At 35.6% G+C, this 14172-nt stretch overlaps 2 protein-coding genes across 2 annotated transcripts; one reads left to right on the top strand and one right to left on the bottom strand.

The window, feature by feature from the left end:
* Window positions 1–391: 391 nt before the first annotated feature.
* LOC136220662 (squamosa promoter-binding protein 1-like) lies at window positions 392–2433 on the top strand. Its single transcript, XM_066008461.1, has 2 exons — window positions 392–904; window positions 1927–2433. The coding sequence occupies exons 1-2, from the start codon at window positions 546–548 to the stop codon at window positions 2174–2176; spliced, it is 609 nt and encodes a 202-aa protein (XP_065864533.1). The 5' UTR covers window positions 392–545; the 3' UTR covers window positions 2177–2433.
* An 8372-nt stretch (window positions 2434–10805) lies between these two features.
* Window positions 10806–13926, bottom strand: LOC136218848 (probable protein phosphatase 2C 39). The gene is made up of 5 exons (XM_066005990.1): window positions 13616–13926; window positions 12674–12919; window positions 12124–12400; window positions 11318–11472; window positions 10806–11207 (listed from the first exon to the last, which is right to left on the bottom strand). Exons 1-5 carry the CDS (start codon window positions 13649–13651, stop codon window positions 11070–11072), a joined length of 852 nt encoding a protein of 283 aa, XP_065862062.1. The 5' UTR covers window positions 13652–13926; the 3' UTR covers window positions 10806–11069.
* Window positions 13927–14172: the final 246 nt, after the last annotated feature.

Here is a 14172-nt window from a genome sequence, read left to right as displayed (position 1 = left end):
GAACCCTATTCTAAAATAAAATATCTCATCTCCTACTCTCCTCTTCCTATCGTTCATATTTTCGCTTTGCTCTTGCGGTATCGCCTCCTCTTAAGAATTTTTTGGATCCGCAACTAGAAAACTACATAATAATTTTAAGATAAAATGTAGTGAGAGGACCACAAAAATGGGTATCATTTAATGAGAGTGATGCGCACAAAGTTGAATATCAAAACAAACTGTCACCCTAACTTTGAAAAACAAAGAATTAGGCAGAAAAACATTTGAGGAGTCTAAAGTAAATTATATAAGTAACCAGCAAATTATGTAACTCTACTCTTTAAAAGATTTAAAAGTAGCGAAATCATTTTCATTCCATACAAAAACAAAACACAGAAGAATATATAGATAGTGGTCCTCCACACCCACTTTTTATATACTTTCTCTATTCTCTTAATGCCACAACCCTCTTTAAGTACTACAAGTACTTGCATCAATTTAGTAGAGCTTTGTGCTGTGCCTATTTCTCTCAGACCCTATCTTCCTCACTCTCTCTAACTCTAACAATGGAAGGAAAGCGTACTTTGAGGGAGAGATCCATCTTCAGAGACGATTTCATCGTTGAAGATGATTTCTTGGAAGATGATATGGAAGAGGAAGATCACACTTTTGCTTATGGTTTTATTGATGATGACAAGAAGAAAGCTGTTTCTGTTGCCTACGGTAAGAGAGGCGGGACAAGTGCTGGTGGCGGAGGAGGAGGAGGAGGAGCGTCGCCGCCTTCTTGCCAAGTGGACAAGTGTGGAGTTGATTTAAGTGAAGCTAAACGGTATCATAGGCGACATAAAGTTTGTGAGCTTCATGCAAAGGCACCAGCTGTGCTTGTTGCTGGCCTAAGGCAGAGGTTTTGTCAACAATGCAGCAGGTACTACTCTTCTTTTTCTTTCTATATGGATCTATTTCTCTTTTTAAACAATACATATGACTTGACAATAATTGGTCTAATACCCGGTAGATGTTGCGCTTTAACCCAAATCTCATTCCTTCAACCTTGCGGTTTTAAACAAATCTAACTTGATTATTAGAAATACAGGTTACTAATCGGGCAACAGACTAGATAAGCGGTCTTTGTCTCTAGGGCATCATGAAATACAGGTTACTAATCGGGCGACAGACTAGATAGCGAATTTTGCAGGGTCTTTGTCTCTAGGGCATCATGAGTTCGGTGTATTTTCCGCAGGCATCCAAGATATTTTTGAGGAAAATAGTTCTGGCACGTGCTTTAGTCGGGTTGTTGGAGCTTAGCTTTCCTTCTTTTTGTTTGCTTAGGGTTTAAGCCTTTTATCTCTATAAAAAGAAATACAGCTCAGTCATTTTTTCTCCATTTTTAATATGAGATTCAGTTCATTCATATCCTCAAATTGTCCTTCACTCCTTGCTAAGGCCTTGCATCCTGGTGTTACTACCTTAAAACCGGGTCGTTACAATATGTCATAGACGCGCTAGCTCATCTCATTTTTTGCATAGTAAGTCGTTAGGACACATGTTGAGATTTTTCACTCCTAGCTAATCTCCCTTGACCGTACTTATGTGAAGTTGTATGGTGGTCTAAAACGAAGAAAAACACTTCTTAACATGATGTTAAAAACGAGAAATTATACTATGCTATGTTAATTCCAAGTAAACAATCTACTTGAAACTAACAACCAGTAAGAATACACTATAAACTAACAACCAGTAAGAATACACTATTTAAAAAGATAAAATGTACAACCGCTATAGTTTCTAGTTAAAAACATAAAATGAAAGATACGTGTCACCTGTGTGACCTTGTTAGTGGTTGTATCAGTTACTATCTTTGTACTAGAGAAAATGTATGTACCAATCAATTTGTTTAACACATTGAATAACTGAATAATTGAATGCTCTTGTGATTTGGGGTTTTAGATTCCATGAGCTAATGGAGTTTGATGAAGCAAAGAGGAGTTGCCGGAGGCGACTGGCCGGCCACAACGAAAGGCGGAGGAAAAGCACAGGCGAAAGTCACGGGGAAGGATCGAACCGGAAAGGGTCAATGAAGGAAAGTCAGTGCAGGCAAGGTGATGATCAGAGGGGGAAATTTCAGATAACAATACCAACAACAGCAGCAGCAGCAGCAGCAGGGAATTCCAATTATAAACGTCCCCAATTCAGATAGATTATTGATGAGTTGCTATGCTCCCTCTCTTCTGTCATCCTAGCTATGCTCATCCACCACCATATTTTAATTAATTTCAACCACTACTATGTTATGCTTATATATATTTAGAATTTGAGGAGCGTTATGTGTGTTTTAGCTTATGGATTATCATGATTAAATAAGTGTGTAATAAATTATGTGGAGGCTAGCTACATCATGCAGACTAGACTTCTATAAATTCATGATGATAATAAAAGGTGCTTAATTATTCTATATATGAGGAACTTCTGTTGATTAATCTTAGCAACTAACAACTTTAAATCCATCATTTTGCACTCGGGGGTGGTTGCAGGGTGGACGCTTTCAAAGCGGACTCCCCACCTTAGATAGATAGAGAAGATCACCAAGATTTCGTGATCCGCTGCCGAAAATATGAGTATCTTATGTTAAGGGCTTAGTTGGTTTAATTACATTTTGGATATTATTTTCAGAATTTCATGGATATTGCTAACTGTCAGAATCTTATTCTATGATGCAGAAAAAGTTAAGTTACAATGGCATGTTTCTACCTAAATAAATATGCCTAATATTATATAGGAATAAGTACCAAAATAGCTTTAAGGGTTTTTTTTTTTTTATAAGAGCCATTTAATTCCGTATATGTAAAACAATACAATTTCAGGATCAACGTTTATTGAATGGTACAATTAAATGCAAATATGAAAGTGATATTGGAATTGAAATATGTGGTCCCTAGATGTAGAGGGGTTAACAATACGGTATCTCATGTGTCAATTCAGTTAATAAAGACTTTAATTGTGGCATTTTACAAAAAAATGAGACTAACATTATGTTGTTTTGTACGTAAAGACTAAATTGCTTATTTCTTAAAAGCCTTAAGGCTATTTTGGTGTCTTATCCCTATTATATAGGGTAAATAACTTGTTGGTACATGCCTTTTCACCTAATATACTTTTTAATCTTTATATTTGCAATACTACATTATAAGTTCCCTAACGTTTATCACCGTAAAATGTTTGGTTCCTACCGTTAAAAATTAAGTTAGAATATGTTAGTCAAAACTAAATAATGGTCTAATATACTTAGGTTTTTTTATATCACCCATTTTCACCTTATTATTTTCCTTTGATTTCACTTATTAGAAAGTACTTGAACCAAGGAACACATTACTCCAAACCTCCAAACCAGATTACAGGTCATCAATTCATCAGCAATCAACTTCATGCAATCACAGCAAATGACACGGATCACCCTTGTAATTAGTGCTAATGATTAGCTCACTGACATAGCGTGAATGCCCTCCTTGAAGCTGCATTTTTCTTTTTCCTAGTTGTTAAACCATTAGGCCTTACTTGTTGAATTTTCTATAAATGTAACCTTCTAATTTATTTTCAAATCAATAAGAAAGAAAGATCTATTCATTCAAATTTCGTCTTTGATTCTTATGATGGTATTAGAGCAGAGAAAACATTTATATTGATTCTAAATTTCTCTTTTCAAAATGGCAAATCGATTCCAACATCTTAGGGAAGAGGACATACCTCGAAGTCCTTACTCATTCGAGCAAATAAGACACCAGCTCTCTCCTTAGTTTCTCACATTCTTACCGGGCCAAATTGTCAATAGTGGTCAAAATCAATCAAGGTTATGCATTCATTGATGGTACTATCACAACACTTACCATTGATGATACATTATACTCAACCTAGAATAGGTGCAATAAAATGGTGATATTATGGTTGCTTCACATTGTTTCCCAATCAATAGCTCATTTTATCATCTAGATCAACAAAGTAAATGATATATAGACGGATTTGAAAGATCAGTTCTCTTATGGGGACTCATTGAGAATTTCAATGCTTAAAAATGAGATCCATATTCAGAAAAGGAGAGCTTACAATTGCAGAGTATTATACCAAGCTAAAAATCTTATATGATGAATTTTTTAATCTTAGGCTTATGGCTAAGTGCATATGCCATCTAGCTTGTAGATGTGGAGCATTCTATACAATTAGAGATCAATTTGAAGCTGATTAGGTAATACCTTTTCATCAAGGGTAGAATGATCAATTTGCCACTGTTTGTTCGTAGAGCCTGTTAATAGAACCTTTGCCATATCTAAGTCATGTTTTTGCTTTGTCAATTCAACATGAGAATTAGTTACATTAGGTTAAGCCATTACAAGCATAGAAACAACATCGTTCCTTGGATCTGTAAATTTTCAGTCTAGGTCCTCAAACAAACCAAAGTCTACATATTCCTCTAAAAAAGTTCACAACATCAAAACCTCATCTATTTGCACTTATTATGATACCTTTGGACACTGAAAGGATACATGTTATAAGAAGCATGGATATCCTCCAAATTACACCAATAGATTTAAGAATAATAACAGATTAATTGCAACTAAATGATCGAATAGCTAATTCATCCAATGTTGAGTACATTGAAAATGGAAGTGAAGAGTACATGAATCATTCTGCAGCATATAAGTGAGACCAAAAGTCGCAGTATGTGCTTACTAAAGATTAGCATCAACAACTGATGACATTATTTCCTTCCAATCAGTCTTTCAGCATTAAATAGCATGCACATAGTGACAGTGCCAATAGCAGCTACAGAGTGAATTATTCTAGTGTAATCCTTAGCACTACCTTATGTAATACAAGTCTAAATTCATGGATCATAGATATAGGGGCAACGGGTCACATTGCTTGTGATTTGAAATTCTTTAGTTCATATTCTTCGATTGAAGGATGTAGTGTTCAACTACAAAATGTCAGTTCAGTGACAGATCCCTATATAGGCACAATAATCATACAACCAAATTATGTTCTTCAAAATGTGTTGTATGTGCCATTGTTTCAATACAATCTAATATCTAACAGTAAGCTCACTTCTACAAACAAAATGTGCACCATTGTAACCGAAAATTGTTGCATGATACAAGACCTTATAAAACAACAGATGATTGGCAGCCTTGGTGTGTTTGCTTTTCCGATTGAAAGTTCCTTTGCTTATCTTGCTGAACTATCTGCTGCTGTTTATGCCATTGACATGGCTATCAGCAAAGGTTGGTGGAAAATTTGGCTTGAAAGCGACTTAATGTATGTTGTGCAGATGTTCAAATCTAAATCTTGTTCGGTTCCTTGGTTGCTTACACAAAAACGGTTCAATTGTTTAAATCAGATTGATTATGTGGCTTTTGTGATTTCTCATATTTTTCGTGAAGGTAATCATGTTGCGAACTCGCTTGCAAATTATGGGCGGACGGCAACAGCATCGACTTGGTGGGATGTTGTCCCGGATTTTTGTGGATCGATCTTTTATCATGATCGTGTAGGACGTTGCATTTATCGTTTTTCCTAATTTTTTTACTTCATTTTATTCTTTATTCTTTTTGTATTATGACATTTATTTATTCTTTTAATAAATTTGGTTCAGGGCTTTTTTGGGTCTGTGGTGGGAATAAGGAAAAGTGTGCACCATCTTTCAAATCTTGGATATTCAAGAATATCAATAGCATCGAGTTCAGATGATTACATTTGGAATAAGACGCTTAGTCATCCTTTTTCACAGAGAATGAAGAAATTAGAAAGTTAATTTCAACTTTGTACTTTCAAACATCCAAGTTCTTTTGACATTTGTGAATTGGCTAAACAAAAGAAATTACCATTCCATTTGAGCACAAGCACCTTTGTAGTAGCTTTTTATTTAGTCCATCATGACATTTGAGGGCCAATAAAAGATTCTTTCACTGAACACCATTACTTTCTAACTATTGATGATAATAGTATATAGGCTTAGATTTTCTTAATGAAAACAAAGTCTAAAGCAAGATCATTATTGTAGCAGTTTTGTGCATACATAAACACACAGTTTCAGAAGAAAATCAAAACTGTCAGGTATGACATGGACTTGATTCCACGTGCCAAATTTCTATTCCATTCATGGCATGATGAATAAAAATATTAGGCCTTTAGACTCCTTACGAGAATAGCATTGCTGAGAGGAAGCATCAGGACATAATGAATGTTACTCATGCATTACTTTTGCAAATTTCATTGCCAAAACTCTTCTGGCCCTTTGTTGTCACTCATGTTTTATATCTAATAAATACACTTTCCTTAACATCCATACACAACCACGCCTCCTTTTCCTCAACTTGACCAACACAATCCAGACCTCAATAACTTAAAAGCATGTGCATGCTTGTCTTATGCCTCTGCACTTGACAAACACAAAATCAAACTCTCAAACCGAGAAATCTAATGCATTTTCATTAGGTATTGTTTGGCTCTTTCGTGGAAAATTGGAGGCGTGCCAGATAATTATAGTATTATCAAACTATGGAATGAAATTGTGTGCGCTTTCTAACTTCTAAATATCAAACCACTGTAAGAATTAAAGAGACCGAAAATTCCTAAAAGATTCGATTATCAAAACGATACCGACCTTACAGAAAATGATTGAACAACAAATAAAAATAAAATTGTACTGGAAAAGATGAATGAACTTGAACTTGAATGAAAATTGAATCTAATGGAATAACTAAGAATTCTAAAATGCTGAAGTCTAGAGGTAATTTGCTAGAGTTTTTGCTTGGGTTTGTTGAGTTGTTGAGTTGGTGAGTTGGGGAGTTTTTGAGTTGGGTTGTTCTCATCGTGATTCCTTCTTTTTATAGATATTGGAGGTAACTTCTTACTTGCTTCCACTAATCCACGTTCTCCACCATATTGAGTAACCTCCACTTTGACTTCCACGATGGATTGATATGTACACTTTCTGATTTTTTTCTGCTTTTTAATTGGCTCATAAAAACACGTTAAAATATTAACGGGCCCTTGGTTCCCCTATGTTTGCTTTAAGTGCCCCCTGATAGAAATCCTAAGTGAACGATGTACTAGGAAAATATGAAAAGTTTCTTGAAATGAAAACTTTCAAGGAACCGATTGAACTAAAAGCTCGAGCTTATAGTTAAGGCCCAATCATATATCTTATATTAATCTCCGACACACCCCCACACGCAAATGCTCATTGGGCTTGCAGCGTGCACAACACAGGCCCATCCCGCCATGTGTTCATCCCGCCATGTGTTTTATTAATTCCATAAATTAATGAGGTTGTCGGGACTCGAACTCTCGACCGTTTGGTCATAGTGGCTCTGATACCATGTCAAGGAACCGATTGAACTAAAAGCTCGAGCTTATAGTTAAGGCCCAATCATATATCTTATATTAATCTCCGACACTAAATAGGCCTTTTAAGAAAAAGTTTCCTAAAATGTTCTTTTAAGAAAAAGTTTCCTAAAAAGAAAAGTTTATCCCATGAAAAAGAGTAAACAAGGGTATGCAATAAAAAAAACTTTATTTTTTGTGCAAACAATTGCCCCCCTCAAGCATGAATTTGAGGAAAGTAAATTTCATGCTTGATTCTTCAAAAGTCGTGGTGTCAGCTTTTAAAAGTGTTGCATGATAACTCTTTAGGTGACACAAAATATATAGGTCGTGGAGTCGGCCTTTGTATCACCTTCATACTAATATCTCATTTCCTCAATTGGAGGAATTCTCACCAGCCTCAACTTCACCTCCTACTTCTCCCTTGACTTAGCATCTCATCGCTGCTTTTTTTTCTTGGCTTGTGAAACTCAAAATGGCCAACTTGACGGAAGCTATACTCATATAGTTTTTGGACAGCTTCTCGGATGATCTCCGCAGTAACTAGGGGAATTTGTTGAGGGCTGCCAATCTGTTGGTGAACATAAGACACATTAGGAATTCTAGTGTTTCTCCCATTTCCTCTATGGTTGCCCCCCATCTCTCCAATGATATGGTGGCCTCCTGCCTCCTCGTGATATGAAGTTGTATAGGTGGTAGGATTAGTGTTCCCAAAACATTGAGGAGCAGATGACTTACTAGAATTTTCTTGGCCTGCAAAAGTAGTGGCCTTCTTTAAGACAACTTCCTCCCTCAACTTGACCAACACAATCCAGACCTCAATAACTTAAAAGCATGTGCATGCTTGTCTTATGCCTCTGCACTTGACAAACACAAAATCAAACTCTCAAATCGAGAAATCTAATGCATTTTCATTAGGTATTGTTTGGCTCTTTCGTGGGAAATTGGGGGCGTGCCAGATAATTATAGTATTATCAAACTATGGAATGAAATTGAGTGCGCTTTCTAACTTCTAAATATCAAACGACTGTAAGAATTAAAAAGACCGAAAATTCCTAAAAGATTCGATTATCAAAACGATACCGACCTTACAGAAAATGACTGAACAACAAATAAAAATAAAATTGTACTGGAAAAGATGAATGAACTTGAACTTGAATGAAAATTGAATCTAAGGGAATAACTAAGAATTGTAAAATGTTGAAGTCTAGAGGTAATTTGCTAGAGTTTTTGTTTGGGTTTGTTGAGTTGTTGAGTTGGTGAGTTGGGGAGTTTTTGAGTTGGGTTGTTCTCATCGTGATTCCTTCTTTTTATAGATGTTGGAGGTAACTTCCTGTTTGCTTCCACTAATCCACGTTCTCCACCATATTGAGTAACCTCCACTTTGACTTCCACGATGGATTGATATGTACACTTTCTGATTTTTTCTGCTTTTTAATTGGCTCATAAAAATACGTTAAAATATTAACGGGCCCTTGGTTCCCCTATGTTTGCTTTAAGTCCCCCTGATATCCACTATAGGAAGTTGGTTTCCTACGAGGTACACTATGGTTTCCCACGAGATACACTATGGTTTCCCCTAAGGTACACTATGGTTTCCCACGAGGTACACCATGGTTTCCCCTAAGGTACACTACATAGGAAGTTGGTTTCCCCTGAGGTACACTGTATCGGAAGTTGGGACACTATTTTAGATGTTTCCCCTGAGGAAAACTGAGGTTCACTCTAGGAAATCCTAAGTGAACGATGTACTAGGAAAATATGAAAAGTTTCTCGAAATGAAAACTTTCCTAAACATGCCTTTTAAGAAAAAGTTTCCTAAAAAGAAAAGTTTATCCCATGAAAAAGAGTAAACCAGGGTATGCAATAAAAAAAAAACTTTATTTTTGGTGCAAACAGGTATTTATAAAAATTAAATGGGTACATACTACTAGATTGGCAACATTTGTGTGGCATGCTCCGCACGAAGGATGTTCATTGATTTTTGGGTAATTAATTTATTAGTTCCTATATTTTGACAAAACATACTGTTTAGGCCCTGTATTTTTAAAAACACATGGTAAGGTCCCTAACCTTTTTCTCAGCGAACTGTTTAGTCCTTCCGTCTGTTTGTTAGATTTTTTACCGTTTATAAATTCGGAAATGACTAAATTACCCTTTACTATTTACCTTCAAAATTCAGAAGAGGAAATCTAATTTAGAAAAAGAAACTATTTGTATGGAGAACAAGAAAAAGAACAGACCCAATGCTTACGAATTTGAACGATTAAGAAGAAAATCAAGAAGAAGAACACTCAAAATATAGGGACTAATAAATTAATTACCCTTGATTTTTTAACAGACCCCATATTGTAGATTAACTGTTTCGTTAAACCATCCATAAAAAAAGCGTTGTTCAGGATCGAGAGATCCTAAACATGCATCAATTTTCTGATCCAATGGTGGTGAAACCAGCAAAGGTTAAATTGGAATGCATCAATTTTCTGATCCAAATTTAATACATTGCGTACAACGTAGAAGCATTCTGTAAATCTCAAAACCCAACGTATATATCAATATAAAGGCATCCATTGTAAAGAAGTTGAAGAAACCCAATGTCAATATAACCACATCCATTGCAAACAAGTTCAAGCCTAAATCAACAAGTAATCGACCAGTTCAAGTCTGACTGTAGAAGAAGATAGACCATCTTAAGTCTACAATTAAGCCGAATGTAGAAGAAGAAAGAGAAGCCATTAATTCGATTCTTCAAACTTAAACCACGAGCTTGGACAAAGTAAGAAAGAGGTGTAAAAACTAATAAATTATTTAGTAGTGTCAAAGATTAATATAAGATCTACGATTGGGCCTTAGCTGTCAGTTCAAGCTTTTAGTTCAATTGGTTCCATGATAAGTAGGTACACAACTAAATCACGTCTTTGTATAATTATGTGTACACCTCTAGAGAATATATGTATATAGTTTTCTCCTAGGTTGGGATTTCTTTATTAAATAAAATAAATATACACTAGTCTTCAAGTACTCGAACTTACCTTTATTGCGCGCACACACTCACACATGCATAATAACAAAAACAACGAGACAGCTTAACTTTTGAAATGTAAATCTCAAATAAAAGCTTCCAAAATAGAAAATTAGAATTTGTCTGTCCTTCAAATCATAAGATTTGTGCGTAAATAAATATAACACTAAAAAGCAAACAAGTTTACAATTCTGTATTTGCAGAAAAAAAGCATCCGCTTTTACCTACTTGAATTAATCTTTCACAATTGTTGAATCAGAATTCAATTATCTTGAGACATCAAACAATACAAATATTACCCATCTAAAACTATATAAGATTCAACAACAGAGCCTGAAAAAACTGCCATGGAGGAGACTATGTCTGTTAAGAACATGCTTTCATGCATTTTCAGCACATGTAACTATTTCATGGCCTCAACCAGAAATGCAATAACTCTTCTTTCATTTCAATTTGGAAACCAAAAATTTTCTCAACTGCCATTAACTTTATCTACAAACTATTCGTTCAGGATTACAATGAAACAACATTTGGATCAGAAAAGGAGCTTATGAAGCAAATTTACATAAACCTGTTATATATATTTAGACTGCGGCAGGCAATGCCTGAGTATTATTAATGTACTAGAGCTAACATGTTTCTGGAGTAACTTACCAAACAAACGAGTGAGCGGGAAAAGGGAATCTAGAGATCAGTGAAATTTTACAACTATGCAGGAAATGTCATCTGAGCTCCTCCTATTAAGTGCCTCCTCGGTAAGTCGTTTTGCTGCAGAGCGAGCATCTTTCATGTTCTTGATTGCATCTGCTGCTTCTTGATTTGACATCACCTGGCATCATATTGGAAAATAGATTTTTGTTTTCAAGCAAACAGTCAAATACAAAGATTAAATCATAAGATTTGGAAGTAAAATTAGTAAGAGTTCTGATAAGAACCCACCTTCCATAAGCCATCACTAGCTAAGATAATAAAATCTGTGCCATCATCAATCGTGTCTCTTGTAATATCCGGTTCTGAACTGAGATGTTTTTTCAAGCTCTTGTCACCAAATGCCCTTGCCACTGCCAATTGCCCATCAACGCGCGGAACATCCCCTAAATTCATCAAGTATGCATCTTAATGCTGGATGACCCAAATGAAAATTAATAAAACAAAAGAAAACCAGGGGAAACTCCGTGACTATTATAGTTCATGTGGCTGTGAGTTAATGGTACATTTATGTATTATTCTACCAAGATGTTAATAAAAAACAAGATTGTTAAACAAATACAGAAGTATATATGTAATCACAGAAGTGTGATAATTCAATGCATTTCTTATCATTCTGTAGCATCTTAAACCCTGTCAAAGAAAGGCATCACAAAGTGCTCTTCAGAATTCTGATGTGTATTGTGTGATTCTAACTGAGGGCGAGCCTTGGCGCAACGGTAAAATGTTGTTGTCGTGTGACCGAAGGTCACGGGTTCGAGTCTTAGGAGCGGCCTCTTGCCAAACAAATTGGCAAGGGAAGGCTTGCCCCCCAGTACACCCTTGTGGTGGGACCCCTCCCCAGACCCTCGCTTAGCGGGGACGCGTAATGCACCGGGCCGCCCTTTATTGTGTGATTCTAACTACTAAGAACAGGCAAACAAACTACAAGACCTTAATGATACAATAATTTCGAACTCTAATTTGTGATGAGTTGAAGTCATTTTTATATAAAACCATCTCTATACATGATCTTCGATATTCTGGAGAGATCATACCTGGAAAGTTTGAGACAAAACCGCCTCTGTTCTCAATTTCATCCCTTTCTGTACTTGGCTCGTGATCAACTGACAGTTGTCTGGCAACACCGTTTTTGCATATGACAGCCCGAGAATCACCAATATTGGCTACTACAAGAATGTGACAATTGATTAATATTGCCGTGACAGCTGTTGAACCACCTCTACCCATATTTGCTGCATGCTCCAAAATATCAGTGTCTGTTATTTGATAAGCTTTCCTCATGGCATTTTCTGGTTCTGTCCAGAAGTCTGGCTACTTGCAGCAAAAAAAAAAAAAAAAAAAAGAGAGAGAGAGAGAGATAAATGCTCCTTAATTTTTTAGTCATACAAACTCATAACAGAAGCACAAGTTCATAATAAATAAATTTAGTAAATCATACTAGGGATCTATCTGATTCATCAAAGATAAAAAAGAATGTTTGACTTAAATTTGATGCTCCAAATAGAAATGAATGGCCAGTTAGCAAGCAGCATTTGAATAATGATTACAACTATTAAAACATGAAAAGAATAGAGTAATGATTACCTCTTTTAAGATATTGTCAAACAGATTAGTGCGCAAATAATCAGGAATAGTATGGCTAAGATGGCCATCAAAAATTGCAAATAAACCAAGCTCATTTTCATCAACTTCCTTAAATTCTGCAACAATGTAGTCTTCCATGGTACGATGTGTTTTTCCCTTGACTAAGTGATAGCCATGGGTCACATGCTTCGATATCTTACTCTTCCCCTTTCCACAATCTGCAGATGAACCTAAACCAACTTTTTCCTGTGCCATGCTTATTCAAATTGGTGATTTGCACAATCATTATTCAACATAGGATAATACAAGCATAATCATATATTGAACAGCGGAATGAACCACCCACAAAATCCAGCTTTGAACTGTCATGGAACAATTGAACTAGAAGCAGGCACAATTATAGATCTTATATTAATATGCACATGCAAATGACCAATACGCTTGCAGCGTATACAAGCCAGGCCCATCCGCAATATGTTTTTAATTTCATAAATCTTATATTAATCTCCAAACACCCGCACATGCAAATGTAAACATATGTCATGTAACCAATTGAATTAAAAGCTCAAACACATAGTTAAGGCTCAATAGAACTTATATCTTATATTAATCTCCAGAAATAGCCCTTCCACGAATCAAACTATAGGGGGGATTAGAAATTGAACAAAAACCCAAACCTGATTTACATAAAGGGGAACATAAAACGTGAAAAAAAAAAAAATCAATTGCTCAAAACACAAAAATCCGCAAATTCCAGAGAATGATGCACTGAAAAACACAATCCCTTAAATTAGAAGGGAAGAAGCTTTCCAAATTACATGGGAATTGAGCTACAATATGTGAATGCAATCTAAAACAATGGAATAAATCTAGAAATCACCAAACACGCATTACAGGGTCAGAGAAAACATAAAAAAAAATGATAATGAAAAAGGAGCATACCTTCATCTTGTGTAAGATTTCCTTGCCGCCAGTCATTAGGAATTTGATTAGTTATTTTAAAAGGAAAAGAAAAGAAAAAGAAAATAAAAGAAGGAAACAGAGTGGCCAAGAAAGAAACAAGGAAGATAAGAGAAGAGAGCGGTAGTTGCAGAAGAAATGTCGACACGGCATCATTATTTGCTAGCAATAATCTAATTATGACGCGTTAACTTCTCTTCCTCTTCAGTTTCCACGTTCACTTCCTCTCTCTCTCTCTCTCTGTCTTTTCTCGATTTCTGTGCTTATAATATTGAGCTATCTTCGGCTTCGCCGTTTAGATAGTATAGAATGTCTTGCTACTCTTATAACATGCATTTAAATCTAACTTTACAATTATCATTTCATCAAAAAATATATATATATATATATATATACTTTAGAATTATCACGAGCCATGTCATCTCTTTGTGTGCCTGCGTTTTGATATCCGACCTACATTTTGCAATTACAATATAGGCGTAATACATCACCAGCTCCATGATAGTAGATTGGTTTCTGAACTATCTCACAAGTTTTCT

This window comes from Euphorbia lathyris, chromosome 2 (assembly GCF_963576675.1).
Source record: "Euphorbia lathyris chromosome 2, ddEupLath1.1, whole genome shotgun sequence".
Classification (NCBI taxonomy): Eukaryota; Viridiplantae; Streptophyta; class Magnoliopsida; order Malpighiales; family Euphorbiaceae; genus Euphorbia; species Euphorbia lathyris.
Note: the sequence above shows the minus strand (reverse complement) of the source record. Positions and strands in the feature narration are given on the sequence as shown.